Raw genomic sequence first — 14,581 nt, forward strand, 5'->3', positions numbered from 1 at the left:
AAAGATGATGTGGTTTCTTAGCTTGATAAACACAGATTTTGGGATCCTGCACCCAGGCAACCCAGGCTGCCCGGATCCAAAGCCAGGCCCTCTTTTGGGAAATCATTCTGGACAACAAGGGACATGAATCAATGCTGCACCTACTCAGAAAAGGGGTATATGGCCTATACTACTCTCATGCTGCTCCGTTTTCCATAAATACACAAAAGTGCATGGCACTCTGCTATGAGAAGAGAGCTTCAGAAAGTTTTAAAGAAATTTTTTCTAGTGGGGATCCCATCATCCCATCCCTGTGAGCCGAATGCCTTCTGTCTGTTACAGCATTAGCTGAATTTTATGGGGATGCATCTCATGAGGGCATTACTCCAGCCTATCCAGATCCTGCTGCAGCGAGACCTTGAGTTTGACAGCCCAGACAAGTTGCTGAGACATGAGAGAAGCAAAAGGACTTGAAGAATGAATACGTGCACAGGCTGTCCTGCCTCCAGCTCAGACTGTTTCCTTCTGTCTCAGTCTGATAACCATGCAGTCTCCCAAAACCTTCTCAGATGGCTGCTGTCCGGCAGATCCCAACAGAAGCAGGGTGAAAAAAAGCTCACAAAAGGCTTGGTATCTCTATGAGCAGTCTCAGTCTCTGGTAGATTAGCAATCCAAACAAACGCAAGCGTCTTGGAACCAGCCAGCGACTTCTGGCAAACCCATGTGTTTGTGACTGCTACCTTCATTGGAGACAATTGACATGACTGTGTCCTTTCCAGGCATTTCGAGCATTTCTGTATTATCAGCCGCCTGATCCAGGGCTTCAGAGTCCGTCCAAGGGAGGACTGAGGTATGAGGACTGCTTGAAGCAGCTCCATGAGTAAAAGCCTTAAAAAGCTGGATCTTTTGTGTAAGAAATCATATTCCTTGGACAGTTTGTAAATGTTCATTGCAAACTATCTAGTGCTGCTGCCAGACAGAATTACCTTAACTGGGACTTTATGGCTCAATCCATGGAGAGTCTCCCACATAAACACAGGCACAAATCAAAGTGCCTTTTTTTTGAGAGACAGTGCTCCAAGTGGGCCCAGGCATCCCAGTTGCAGCCTTTTACAGGACAGTAGCTGAAACAACATTGAAAAAGATCTCAGAATTGAGTTCTCTGAACTACAGGAGGCCCAGTGGGTGTCGTCCTCAAGGCTTCTTCAATAAAACCAGCAGTATGTCACTTGTGCGCTGCAGAAAGCCATCTGTTCCTTCCCAGATATCTGTATCCCAACCAATGGAGGCAGGTGTTACAGACCACTGAAGGAGAATCAACAGATGTTGAGAAGGAATCAATTTTTAATTCAAATACTATGTAGCCAGGTGTTTTTAGTCCTGTTATTGTCCCTTGAAAGGTGAACAGCAAAATCCTCTTCTTGGATTTGGCTGCTCCTGAAGTGCCCTCTTGGTTTGAGATCCTAGGATTCACAATCCCAGGGCTGGATCTGCAAACCCTGTACTATATCTTGTAAATGGTCTGACAGCTCTTGGCTTGCCAGGCAGATATTTTCACATTCCAATTCACCCATCTGCAGTAAGACAGTAAGATCTCAGCTGTCCTTGCGGAGAGTATCAGCAAAAAACTAGAAGTCTTCTCTCTGTTATAGCACTGACTTGACCCTCTCCAGCCAGGACCTGACAGGGTGACAGCTCTCCTAAGGACACCAAGTGTTTGAGCTAACTGCCTGGTGCTATGTGGTGATGCGAGGTTAGTGAACAGATCAGTTCAGGAGACCTGCGCTTTCATTGCTGCCCTGGGCAGTCCAAAATTCTGTTCACTTTCCCTCTGGTTAGAGACTAGTTCATGGGCAAGGTTGTCAGCTCCTCACCAGTGGCAGCAAGGTATCCCTGCAGGTGCTGCATGGACAGGTTGCTCACCACATCCCTGCATTCCTTTCCTTACTGAATGGGTGAAGAGAAAACATAGGCAAGTAAGGGATGCACCAGTCTATTCAAACAGGCTGGGATATGCCTGCTGGAGAAGGTAAAGTCCAAACGGATTAGCTGACCTCCTCTGTGCCCTGGGAAGCACCCATGCTCAGACATCTGGAAAACCTTGTGTTGCAGTGCAGGTGGCAGTGGCCACTACAGCAGAGCAGTCAGAGGACTGGTGGACACGCCTCCAGAACACAAGAGGTCTGATTCTCACCCCTTGGTTACAGCGAGTTCCCATGTTCCTAGTGGTTCTTGGTTTACATGTTTTAAGTTTATGGGTTCAGGAATTTTCCAGCCAGTTTTATGTATAAGTTCATGTTTATGTATTTCCCCTAGTTGCTTATGTATTAGTTCTGGAAAGTTCTCCCTTCTTTGATGCCCCATTGGTTGGTTCATATAATTCCCCCCCTTAAGTTATCCCCATTGGTTATTCCCCTGTTATCTCCTCCTCCTCAGTCGATCCCCATTGGTTGTTTCTCTTTGTTCCACCTCATATAAAATGCTGTGCTCTCCCCTTTTTCCTGTCTTTGTCCCTGGATCCTCCACTGGCCGTAATCCAGCTGGCACCTACACAAAGACCCCTCTCTCATCCTTTGCCTCCGCCGATGCTTTTACACCACCTTTGTTTGGGGCTTGCTCCTTGCAAAGGAGCCAGCTTTCCCTGCAAGCTGCAGCTGACAGCTTTCCCTGCAGGCTGCAGCTGACCCCTGCCTGCAGCAGCAGAAGCCAAGGACGTCTGCAGCTGGACGCTGTGCTGCCTCGGACAGCCCCAACAGTGTCAGCCTTGTTCTTCCGAGAGATTTGTAACCTCACCTGATGCCACCACAACTCCAGAGTGGGTGGACAGCCCCTCTCTGGGAGAGGCCAACCTGCCATGTGGCAGAGCACATATTCAGCCCATCACTGTGAAAGGGCCAGGGGCACCTCAGCGCAGCGCTGCAAGTACTGCACGGGCACTGCCGGCATGGGGCAGGCACAGCACCAGGATCTGCCCCGTGCCTGCTACGGCTGTCAGCCCAGTGCACATCCCACACTGGAGGAGCCCGCAGGAGCAGGCTACGGCCCTGCTTTGTGCTTGCACTTAATCCCAGCATTTACCCTGGCAGCTGAAGCAGGCAACTTTATACCATCTCGATACTTTGTGGAAAGACTGTGAGGTGACCAGCACCTGAGTCTGTTGACAGCTTTGAAGGAAGCAATTTAATTATGCAAACCTGAAACTGAATCTGTCCGTATCCCTGGGGCACATCCCCACTGATGGCAGTTGCAGTCTTTCCGTGGGCATCCTAGGGCACCTTCTGTCCCAATCCTGCAAACACTTACTGGAGGCTTAATATTACACCAATGAGGAATTCTTGCAAAGTCAATGGGAGAGCCAGTGGGATAGCCAACATTTATGTGTACATTCAAATGTGCAATTTGGGTCTGAGCACTTGGTCATATCCTTGGCCTGTGTTTAAAAAGAAAAAGAAAAAAGATGAAAACCCACAAATCACATTTAAGATAGCAGAATGATTTATTAAGAAAAAACACAGATTTTTGAAGTACTGAAAGGGTTGAAATAGTCTGAATAGAATGAAAATTGACATGAATTTTTACCACAATGCAAAAGGAACTTGAACTATTCTAATAAGAGTTTGCTTTAATGTTCATGCATGTCTTCACATCCTGCTTTTGGCAATGGCCAGAAAAGAACTACTGAAATACTGTGAGAAAAGCTGTTCTTGTGTTATTTCTGGCCCTGTTGTAATGCATGAAATCAGGACATCTCATGAGAGAGACTGATATTCAAGATTTTCAGTCCATTTTTCAGATAAAAAAGTCTGAATATATATCTAAATTTCTGGGTTTAGTCATGACTAGATCTCAAAGCAACAAGTAAAGTATCTGTGAGGTCACAAGTCAAATAGTTACAACTCAGAAGAAAGTATAATAGTTATATTCAAGTAACTTGAGGGAAAAAAATCCTGTGAAGCTAATATTCACTTGCCAAGCTAAGGTGGATGTCTCCTCATTCTCAAAATAACCCTTAATGCCATCGGGGAATTTCTGAAGTTTGTTCATAGGGTGGACAGAGGTTATGATTAAACCTAAAGTGCTTGGAGACACAGCAACTGTCATAGGCATGGTTCTGTGCATGTGTGTGGCTCTAATCTGTCTAAAAATCATTTTTGATAAACACCTTCAGGATCCAAAGAAATGGGGGCTCTATGAACTATATGTTTTCTGGTGCCCCTGCCAACTCTGAATAAATACACCATGTGTGTAGCCAAGGTCTTGGAGAATTATTTCCTGAAAACTACTTACTTTAGAACCAGAAGGAATTAATGAAGATGTGCCAGCTATTTCCTTTGCTGGCTTGCATGCCTCAGCCTCACCAATAATAAATAGTAACAGTGTGTACATGAGTTATGCTGTTACACCTCATGTTTTGCACCCTGCAGAATCCATCTATTCTGTACACAAGCAGGAAAGCACAGACAGAGTGCGAGTTTGTTGTCTCTCCTTGGGTATCCACATTTGAGGCTGGCAGTAGCTATCAAAACCAAATTGCATTTTGAGTCTCTGGCTTTAGCCTCTGCTAAAATAGCATTTGTGTATTTTACAGCTATTTACAGAGGTTTAACCTCAGTTCTGCTAAAAAGGAGATAATACAGCTATCAGGACTGGTTAAACAGATTAATATCATTGGCCTGACTTTTTTATCTGCTTGAATAAACATATTTATTATTACTGGACAACTTTCAGAAAACTTCTAAATCATTAGAGGTTTATAAATTATCAATTATGTAAGAACTAGAGCAGCTAGGGAGATGTTTATGTATGACTGCAAGCAATGAGAAAGGAGATTTTCAAATTCAGGCCAAAAACATTAATTGCAAGCCATCTTCAGAAGAATCTTCCCGCAACCTTGTTTTACCTTCAGATTTTCTCAGGCTTCCTTTGCAGGAAACCAACTCCCCACTATGTGACTCCCAAGCAGAGCCAGAGAGAGTGGGATCCTGTGTCCCAGAGGAAGCTCTCCCCAGACAGCTCCGGGTGCCTGACTCCACAGAGTCTTTATAGAAACTGGCACTAACTTTGGGGTTTTCCTTCAGGACACAAAATCCCCTCAATCACATCTGTGTTGCCAAGGCAACACACTCCAACTCTTCCTGTCCTCTCCAGGACCCGGTATCTACCAGAGGAGCTTCTAGACAGAAAATCATCGAAACCCTGACTCAACCACACGAGGTTTAACGCCATGCAAGCAGCCAAGAGGCTGAGGATAATTCAGAGGTATTTTATGCAATAACTGGAGGGCCATCAAACTGAAGCATGTGATGACTACTCCCTGTTTAAAATCCTAAAAGTCAGCTTGAATCTTGCATCCTCTCTGTCTTGTGTCCGGAAAATGCCTCAGATTTGGGGTTGAAAATGAATACGCTTTGGGCTGACATGTTGGGAGCTGCTACCCCGTGCAGAGCTCTGTCAGTACAAAGGAAAGAGGAAACGTTTCTACTGGTATTATTAACATGTCAGTAGCAGTGATAGATTCCAACTGAGATCAAGCCTTCTTGTATTAGCAGTGTGCCAAAAGCAGAGTAGGAAGCAGAGAAAGGGGAGGAAGCGTTATTATTCCTGTGTTACAGCTGCAGAAGAGAAGCATGGGGATTGTGAAATCCTCGAGGTCACACAAAACCGCATGCAGCTCAAGCAGGGAAGGGAGTCAGACCCTCACAGCTGCCCCGTCCGTCCCCTCAGCCCACGCGTGTCTCCCTGCCTTGCTGGGCTGGTTGACATTCCTGGGTATTTGGGGATACTCAAGACCTGGGGCTGATGGAGTAAGTCCCTGGGGGTTGGTCCTAGGCAGACACCACATGAATCACAGTGTCCTTGCACATTGCTGCGCTACCTTTGCTCTTAAACATGTGCACATCCTTTTCTCTTCCTGCCCAAAAAAGACAAATTTGAGCAAAAATTCATCATGGTTTGAACCATTCTGCAGATAATAATTTCAAGTTATGGATTGATCTCTGTATCTGTAATACTGAAAAATACTGGTGGCAAAATTACCTGACTTTATGCTTTCCAGTGGAGCTAGGTGGGAGAACAGGCATAAAAAGTAGGGAATTCAATAGAACAGCATGGTGTGTTTATTTTTGCACAGGTGGCTGAAGAAAAATTAGATTTATAATTATTATTGTTATCAACTGTTCAGCATTTATGCTTAACTTTTCAGAGCAGTGATTTCTGCAACGTGACCTGTACCATTAATGTTAAATCCAAGCAAATCCACATTTGTTTTCCAAACGTAGAACAGACATCACCCATCTGAGATACTACATCAAATGGAACTGAATCATTCCCTGGCCAGTACAGACACCAAAGATGTGATTTTCCTCTGAGAATATTAAGTGCAGAATTTAAAGCTCACTTAAATGAATAAAATGTATAAAACATAGCAAAATTACTGATTTTGATTATATTGATACATTACATGTAATTAAGAACATCATCTTCTTTGGGGATGTTCGAACTACTGGTGGTTTTTTTTACAGAAAAAAAGAGCTCATGTATGTATTTAAGGCTTGAGTCTCTGGCTTTGTATTCCTTGGGGTTAAAGCAAAAAGCTCTAACTGAGAGGTGATGGTATAGACTGGAGCCACACGTACAGCTTGGCTCCACAGAGGGCACAGAACTGAAGAAACCAGGCAGGCCACCAGTGCCATCAGTGGAGTCTCCAATGGGGCACACACAGACCCCACCTGGCTCCTAAGCACAAAATGGAGAACAGCTCACACACATAAATGAAGCTTAATAACCAAGAGGCCTGATCTCAGGACAATGACTCTGTTCCAGGCCAAACTGCAGAACTTCTCCTGCTGATCACGTTTCCTCCTAATTAACACTGCATTGCACACCATTTCCATACCCAGGGAAACATCTGGCCCCTCTCTGGAGCCCTTTTGCTCTTGTGGCTGGTCACAGAGCCCCAGCTGAGCCTCAGCTTATGGGATGCTGGGAAAACACGTCTCTTGCAAACACCATGGCCCTCCTCCTCCTCCCTGTGCCCACTGCACACAGCAGCTGATGCACAGCAGAGGCCTTATGGAAGGAGTTTTGTTTTACATGGCCCAAGGGGATGGAAACCTAAAAAATGCAGTAAAAAATGGAGGTGGGGCAGAGAAGTGAGAAAAAATAAAGACCTTGAGCACAAGTTGGGAGACTGTTTTTCTGGCTCTTTGGGGATGTGTTTACATGGAAGTAGAAATAACTGAGATCCTTGGTTGGAGACCTTGTTTTGGTTTTGTTTATTAATTCTTAAGACAAAGCACGTATGTATCTAGATCCACCCTTCTAGATAAAGCAACAGCTTTTCTGTTGGGGGCTTCCAGGTTTGCAGTTTGTCTGGGGCTTTTGCTGCCACCAACCCCAGTTTGAGGGCATTATCAGGGAGGCCACCCATAGGATCCCGTGCTTCTTAAAAGAAACAGGGGCCAGCCGCAGCTTCTGAAGAGGCACCTGCCCCCTCCTCGTGTTTGCAGGCTCGGCTCCCTGACTTCAGAGTGGTCTCAGCCCCACCACACCTGACAGCCATGACTAAAACCATGTTTACAGCTTCATGGTTAACCTCTTCCTGCAGCTGAAGCACGCTGGCCACTTCCCCTTACAATATTATATGTTGTAGCACAAGTCCTCTCTACAACCCAGCCCATGCCCTCAACCTACTCTTTCCCAAACACAAATAGCATGCAAAACTTCCTGATTTGTGGAAGGCAAGAACTGGACCTTCACACAAGGTCATCTCCTGCATTTGTGCAGGGCTTGTTTTCTGGCGTTCTCATCGGGTGACGTCTGGTCCACCTTTCTGCAGCATTCAGCAGCCTGGAGACAGCAGACCAGCTCCCTTGGTGGACACACTTCCCAGGTATGCATGGTAAGGAAATACCTGAGTTGTGCTGAGTGCTACACTGGAGTTACAGTCTATAATTTTATCTCAGTCCAGTCTCATTTTACTTGGAATTGAAGCCAGGGTTTGATTAATGGTCACATCAGCCAGGTTTCAGAACATCCTCTTGACAACCTCCTCATTTCACCTTTGTGCTGTTGTTGCCCTCCTTGCTCACAGAAGTCCCCACAGTCTCTGGATCTGCAGTTTGACAATATTACCTGCTGGAGCACCACCACCAAGGCTGCTTTAGGGATGGTCACAGATGACATTGATGTGTTTGCTTCCTGCATACATCATTCCAACACACCTTATTGCCAAATATTTGGTTCCACCAAACCAAATATCCATAAAGTAAATAAATAAGAACATATTTTGTCTTCCAAGTGCTCCTTCACTCCGGTTGAGAAACCTTCCAAAGCTCGTTTCTTCACAAGTCTTTGCATGCAAAAAGACCTGTAATCAGGTGGCAACTTCAGAACCTATCTTTGCTTTCTAGTGACCCAACATAATTGTCTCCCCTCGCAGATGTTGTATGCCCAGAATGATGACCTCGCTGATCCCAAGGATGGAGCACTGAGCCCCCGCTTGCTCCTTATAAGACAGTGGCTATTGGCACTGGTCCAGCAAAATCTTCAAAGGAGACAGTTCTTCCTTTCTTAGGACTCTACTTAACAAAACTCCATACTACAAGATTTAACTTCATCCCTACATTATCTCATCCCAGGGATCTGGGGGCTGCCAGACTGAGCATGAAGAGCCCATTCTAAAGCTACTCTGCCATCTCTGGCTCCTCACAGAAGCAGACCAAACCCCTTTTAGCCACATGGTTAAAAGCAGGTTCATCCTTGTCTATATGTGCCTCAGGACTTTGCTCAGCAGTGATCCAGCTGCTGTGAGGGATGACAACAGGTCTCTGCAGCTGTTTTCCCTGTGAGTGTGGCTGGTTTGTAGTTTGGATAACACCCAATTCGGCATAATCCTAAACAATTTCTCACCTACACGACTTCAGGCCTTTCAACATACATGGCCATAGTTATTTAGCCACCCAGCCTGCCATAGCACAGAGCGTGCCAAGGACGTGAAGAAATGCTTTGAATTTCAAACATATATGTTTACTGTGAAGGAATCTGTGGCTGGAGGGAGGAGCTGTGAGAACGCAACACCAAGGAAATGTTTGATGATAGCACATAAAAAATAGCCAGAACAATGGACAAAAGCAACATTTTGCTGGAAGTGGACACCAGAAACAAGGATTGTATTTAGGAGCATAGATGGGACCCTACTGAACTGGTTTGGGATTTTCACCCACTCATGGCTGGAGAAGGGGGGAACAGACACAACAGTGCTCACAGCCAGCCCCAGTGGTGCCGTCTGAGCTCTCTGGCATGGCTGTCCACCCCAGGCAGTAGGGCTGGGGCTGCAGCCTCTCCAAGGCCTGGAGCAGGGCTGGCACTGAGGAGCTCCGTCACTTGCAGCCTCCGGAGCAAATTCTCCTCTCAGCTTGACAGCACAGTTGATTTTTTCCTGGCTCCTCCAGTGAGACACATTAGGACCCAAAGCACCACTTTTAGGCTCTTTCTGCACGATATCCCTTGGAATTGTGCCTTGCTGCCACTTTTTGGCATGCCAACCTGGCCTACCAGCTGTCTGGAGCTGGCACACAAGCATGGGCCAATAGAGGGGTGTTGCAAAGAATGGCAAGGAGCTGCTTGCAGCTCCAGCCTGGCAGGTGCCTGAAGTCCCGCTGTGCCCTGGGCCCCTGTCCCACTGTGGGATGCAGGGGAGCCACAGTGCTCCCATCAGCCAGAGCTGCATCCTCAGGGGAGCCGGCTGCAGGCTGCGGTATGCAGCCAGCAACTATTGACTTCTTTTTCCGTGCATGGCCGGGTAAGTAACCTTAATTAAAAACATGAAGCCCACAGTTTGTATCACATTCACGATGTTAAACAAGCTCTGGAAATAGAAACACTGTTTTCATTTAAGCTTTTCAACTGTGATCTATGTAATGAAATATGGAGGGGGCGGGCGTGTGTGAGATTTACATGTGATGATTTGGGAGATCTCACTGCTTTAGAGGCTTGTGAGGCGCCACAGTGCCAACTGCTCCTGCCACTGCCTCACCGCGTTTGGCAATGCCTGCCCCACACAGACTTTTGTTTTTTTCCAGAACTGCTTTCCAAATGGTGACTTCTGCCCTCAGCTTCTGCTGCTGTGATTTATTCTGGGTGTGGGTGTGGGATCTGCCAGGCCCTCAGCAACCTGCTGCCCTGGCTGCCCATGCCCTGCCCAGCTCTGGACAGGCAGGCAGGGGAGCAGTGCACATTTCCACTGCTGCTGGGGACCATGCACGCCCTTGAGGACAGCCACATACCCTGCAAGTGCAGCGATCCTCCAAGCCCAGGCCCAAACAGGTAATGATCAGAGCTGCATGTTTTGCAGGAAACTCCTAATCATCAGTAGACCTAGGGAAGGATTATTTTTGCCTTCCCAGATCCTCCTGAGCCACCACACAGGGAATGAGCATCCATTCCACCACAGTGGACAAGGCAAGAGGGGAGGCTCTTCCAAGCACTTGCTCAGTACTCTGCCAGTGCACGGATTTCCGCTGCTCCAGAGGCTGCCTCAGCCTGCAGGGCCTACAGAAACCTGCCATGCCCCATCTGCACCTCCCCTGAGGCTCTGGGGACCAGAACCTGTGCTGGCCTACTAGAGGGGATCACCCCTGCCTTGCCAGAGGGGTTGGGAGCGGGGAGTGGGATGACAACAGAGCAAACAATTGTCTAAGACTGCAAAGGACTGAGATGACCTTCCTGCAGGAGCTTGGTTTTGGTCAAACCTGTCACTTTCTAAGATTCCTTTTGCTGTGATATAATTATAGCAATATTTCCCGGGTCCTAAACAGTTCATCTGGGCATGGTAATGATCAGAGCTGCATGTTGTGCAGGAAGCTCCTAATCAGCATGTTAGCACAGCCTAACAGGAGGCATTTGTCCCACACTGCTCCCTTATGCCCCCTTCCCCCAGTTGGTTCTTGAATGCTCTGGCCATGGCACGTCCTGAGGGGCAGCGTTACCAGGGCTTTGCCCAAAAGTCCGTGAAAGTACAGGATGCACAGCCTGCACAGAAGCACTCCCGTGGTTATTTACTTTTTTCTACCCTCTGTTTTCTCGGCAGGGGACTGGCAGCAAGATGTTCATGTCTTTTCCTCCCGCTCTGGGGACAGTAGTTTTTCTCCCTGGGCAATGGGGCGTCTTCGGTGCATTGCCCTTCCCCAACCGCTCCCCTGCTTCCCGTCAGCAAATGCAGAAATTACATTCAGATCGGTGAATCCCGATACCAAGGTGCTCCTCTTCCAGGAACCCTTTCCCCAATGTGTGTGGCTGTGTGACGTCGCGGAGAGAGGCCGTGACGCCAGGCACCCGTGACAGCGGGGTGCGGGGATGGGGGCGAGCCCCAGGAAGGACACCACGGTGGCTGAGCCCTGAGGGGCGGCGGGGGGCGGCGGGGGGCGGGGGGTCCTCGGGCCGCAGCAGGAACCTGCCCCCTCCGTCCCCACCGCTCCAGCGCCAAGCCAGTGGAGAACCGCGTACCCCTCCGCGGTGGCCTCTGCAGCCGGGGAAGACGGGAGGGCACGAGGCCAAGATGATGGTAGGGGGCGGGGGGATACAAGTGGTAGCGGAATGCAGACTCAGGTCCTTTGGGGTCACGCTTGCCGGGACAAGGACGGGGACAGAGCGGTGCCATGGATAGCGTGGAGTCGCGGGTGGTGCCTGCACGAGGGATCCGCGCCGCGCACGTCCCGCCGGGCCCGCAGGCGCAGACGGCTGCTCCCGTTCACCCGCGGCGGTCAAATAACGTCTGAATTACATCCTTGTAAATATTGACTGTGGCCATCTTCTTCGTTTCTGCGCACAGAAAACCAAAATTTTAAGCCCGGCGGGGCCGGGCTGCTGCGCCGCAGGGCTGCGTGGGGTGCGGGGCGTGTGGAGCGGCGGGGCCGGGGGAACAGGGGCACACCTGTGAGAGCGGGCCGGGGACGCCCGCAGACATCGCCGGCAACTGAGCATCGTATCTCCGTGGGAGCGCGCCGAGGATGCAAAAAGCAGCGGGCTGTCTCCCCGCTTGGACTGGGGGCTAATTTATAACCCTTGGGCGGGGGGGAGAGGGGGACGCACGACACACAAGAGAAGACGGAGAAGCGTGGTGGGAGATGGTTCCTGGTTTGGCATCATTAAACGCCGGTGTTAATGAGTGGCACGGGGCTGCGGCTGCGCCCCGCGTCCCCGACGGGAGTCTCTCCCGCGGTCAGCGTGACACCAGCCGGTGTCCTCAGCCGCCTTCCCCGGGGGACTCCCCCATACAGACGGTGAACTGCCCAGCCGTGCACTGCCGTACCCTCAGATGCCCCTGGCCGGACTCCTACCGCCTCTCCACGCACCGCCCCTCGACGCCGCTCTGCCCAGGCGGGGCCCGTGCCCTGGCTGGGGCTCCTGGGGTCCCCTCGCCGGCGGTGTCTCCCCCCAGGGATGGGGAGCGGCAGTCCCGACAGTGTGAGTGGCTGCGCAGCGGCTGTGCCTCCGGGCGCCAGCTCTGCGCATTTGGTGGTCGTTAAAAACAATTTGCTTCCCTCCCCGTTTGGGGAGGGGGAAGGGGAAAATCATTCCGGGGGAGGGGAGGGGAGGGGAGGGAAAGGGAAGGGAAAAGGGGGGGGGGGGGGGGGGAAGAGTGAGAGAGAGAGCAAGCGAGGCAGAAACACCAAACCCGACAGAAAACCCGCGCTCCGAACTATTGCGACACGGAGCGAGGAGCGTGGCGAAGGCTGGCGGCGAGGTGCGAGTGGGAGCGGGCCGGGCCGTGGGAGCGGGCCGGGCCGAGGAAGCGGACCGGGGTTGGGTGGGGGGGCCGTGAGAGCGGGCCGGGCCGTGGGAGGAGCGGGCTGCCTCCCCCCGTGGGTGGGCAGGCGGCGCCCGGTGCCGCCGCGCTGCCCCCCCCGCCGGTCGCGCCGGGCGGGTCTCGGCGGTTCGGCGCGGCTGCCCGGTGACCGCTGCCGCCTCCCCGCAGCGCACAGCGAGCCCCCGCACCTCGGAGCCCGCGGCCAGCACGACGGCGGCCCCCAGCCCCCCACCATGAACACCATCGTCTTCAGCAAGCTCAGCGGCCAGGTGCTTTTCGAGGAGGACGCCAAGGAGCGGGAGCGGAGCAGCCGGTCCTACGTGGGGGTGGTGGAGGGCCCACACCACGCCGAGGTGCTGCTCCCCGACAGCCCGTCCATCAAGGAGAGCCTCAGCCTGCGCAATCGGCGGACGGGGTATGCGTGCGCTCGTCTCCGCGCCGCGCACCGGCTTCGGGGTCGGCCCTGCCTGCGCTGCCGGCGCTACCGGCCGCCGCGTCGCCGATCTGGGGTTGCAAGATGGGTTTCTAGCTGGGTCCTTCCCCGCACCCCCGGGTCCATATTCTCTGGGATTCTCATTCCGCATCTACGGTGGGAAATTCCGGCAATAGGTGATGCAGGGGCGTCCGATTGGAATGTGCCAGACAGAGCGCTCCTGTCCTGCTGCGCTTGACTTCCCCCTCTGCCTCCAAACAAAAACAAGCCGGGAATACCGGGGCTCCGCCGGCTTGTTCGGGAGCTTCATGCAATTAAAGTCTCCAAAACGGAGGCGCCAGGCGGGACGTGTGAGACCTCGGGGACGGGGCGGCGGCGCGGCCGATCCCCGCCGGGGCTGAGGCGGGCGGGCAGTGCGCGGCCCCGGCACTTGTTCCGCCGTCCCCGCGGCTTCGCAGCGCGCCGAGCGAGCGGGCGGGAAGGAGCGGTGTTGTCAGTGCGTTCCCAGGGATGGGATTTAGAACGGACTAGCGCGATGTCAGTCAGGGGCTGGATAACGTGATGTTAAGATCGGGTTCGCTAAAACGGCAGCTGAGGCTAAGCCGCCCGAAGCTGGTTTTTTTTGGAGGGGGGACTTTTTTTTGGTTTGTTGGTTTTTGGGGGTTAGGTTTTTTTTTTTTTTTTTTATGCTGGAACAGGTGAAATAGAAGGTGATGAAAGGACGTGCGAGCTCCGGCGTGTTGTCAGCCGTAGCTCGGAGGGTTGAACGGGCGAGCGCTGACCAGACATTTCGGGTCAGTGTTACAAAGTAAAGATCGAGGAGTACAGTCAGGCGGCTGCGAAACCGACAAGTCCGGGGGAGCTGCTTGTACTGACGAATTTCCACCCTAGCGATTGCATCAGCTCGCAGTTTTACCGGCGGTGCTGGCCGAGACGACGCAGGTGTGTGTCACCGAGATGTTACTGCCGGCGATCGCGGCGGAGCGGGGCTGCAGCGGGAGCCCCGGGGCGGCAGCGGCGCGGCCGCTCGGCCCAGCCCAGCCCGGCGCGGCCCCGGGGCGCCCCCTGCCGCCGCCACCGGCACCCAGCGCCGCCCGCAGCCTCCTCCGCGCAGCGCCGCCGCCGGCCCCAGCCCGCCGCCGGCCTTTTCTTAGGATTCCCCCGATTTTGTTCACTCACTTTTTATTGTAGGCCTTTATTTACAAAGGGACACCTTTTTTTTTTTTCTTAACGGGACCCGGGTTTCGTTCCCCCGGCATCCGCTGTTTCCCTCGGCAGGCGCGGGGCTTTGCGCGCTGCCTCGCATCGCTGCTGGCGGCGTTGGGAGCGGCACGCCGGCTCCTCCAGGAGCACCGCTCGCC

The 14,581-nt window shown here is 51.7% G+C and overlaps 1 protein-coding gene and 1 long non-coding RNA gene across 5 annotated transcripts in view; both read left to right on the forward strand.

Annotated features, from left to right (window-relative positions):
- The first annotated feature begins 9,907 nt into the window (after positions 1 to 9,907).
- Positions 9,908 to 11,778, forward strand: LOC125321583. Its single transcript, XR_007201602.1, has 2 exons — positions 9,908 to 10,305; positions 11,069 to 11,778. It is a non-coding gene; the product is annotated as an uncharacterized LOC125321583 (long non-coding RNA).
- A 481-nt stretch (positions 11,779 to 12,259) lies between these two features.
- MKX (mohawk homeobox) overlaps positions 12,260 to 14,581 on the forward strand; it is a 49,541-nt gene continuing 47,219 nt past the window's right edge. Inside the window, exons 1-2 of one of the 4 annotated variants that reach the window (XM_048294589.1) lie at positions 12,260 to 12,444; positions 12,956 to 13,202. In XM_048294589.1, the coding sequence (XP_048150546.1) occupies positions 13,021 to 13,202 (182 nt within the window). In that variant the 5' untranslated portion in view covers positions 12,260 to 12,444; positions 12,956 to 13,020. Of the gene's footprint in view, positions 12,445 to 12,620; positions 12,725 to 12,955; positions 13,203 to 14,581 lie in introns of those variants that run through there. The other 3 variants (XM_048294595.1, XM_048294582.1, XM_048294602.1) reach the window with 3 other exon arrangements.

This window comes from Corvus hawaiiensis, chromosome 1, assembly GCF_020740725.1.
Source record: "Corvus hawaiiensis isolate bCorHaw1 chromosome 1, bCorHaw1.pri.cur, whole genome shotgun sequence".
Lineage (NCBI taxonomy): Eukaryota > Metazoa > Chordata > Aves > Passeriformes > Corvidae > Corvus > Corvus hawaiiensis.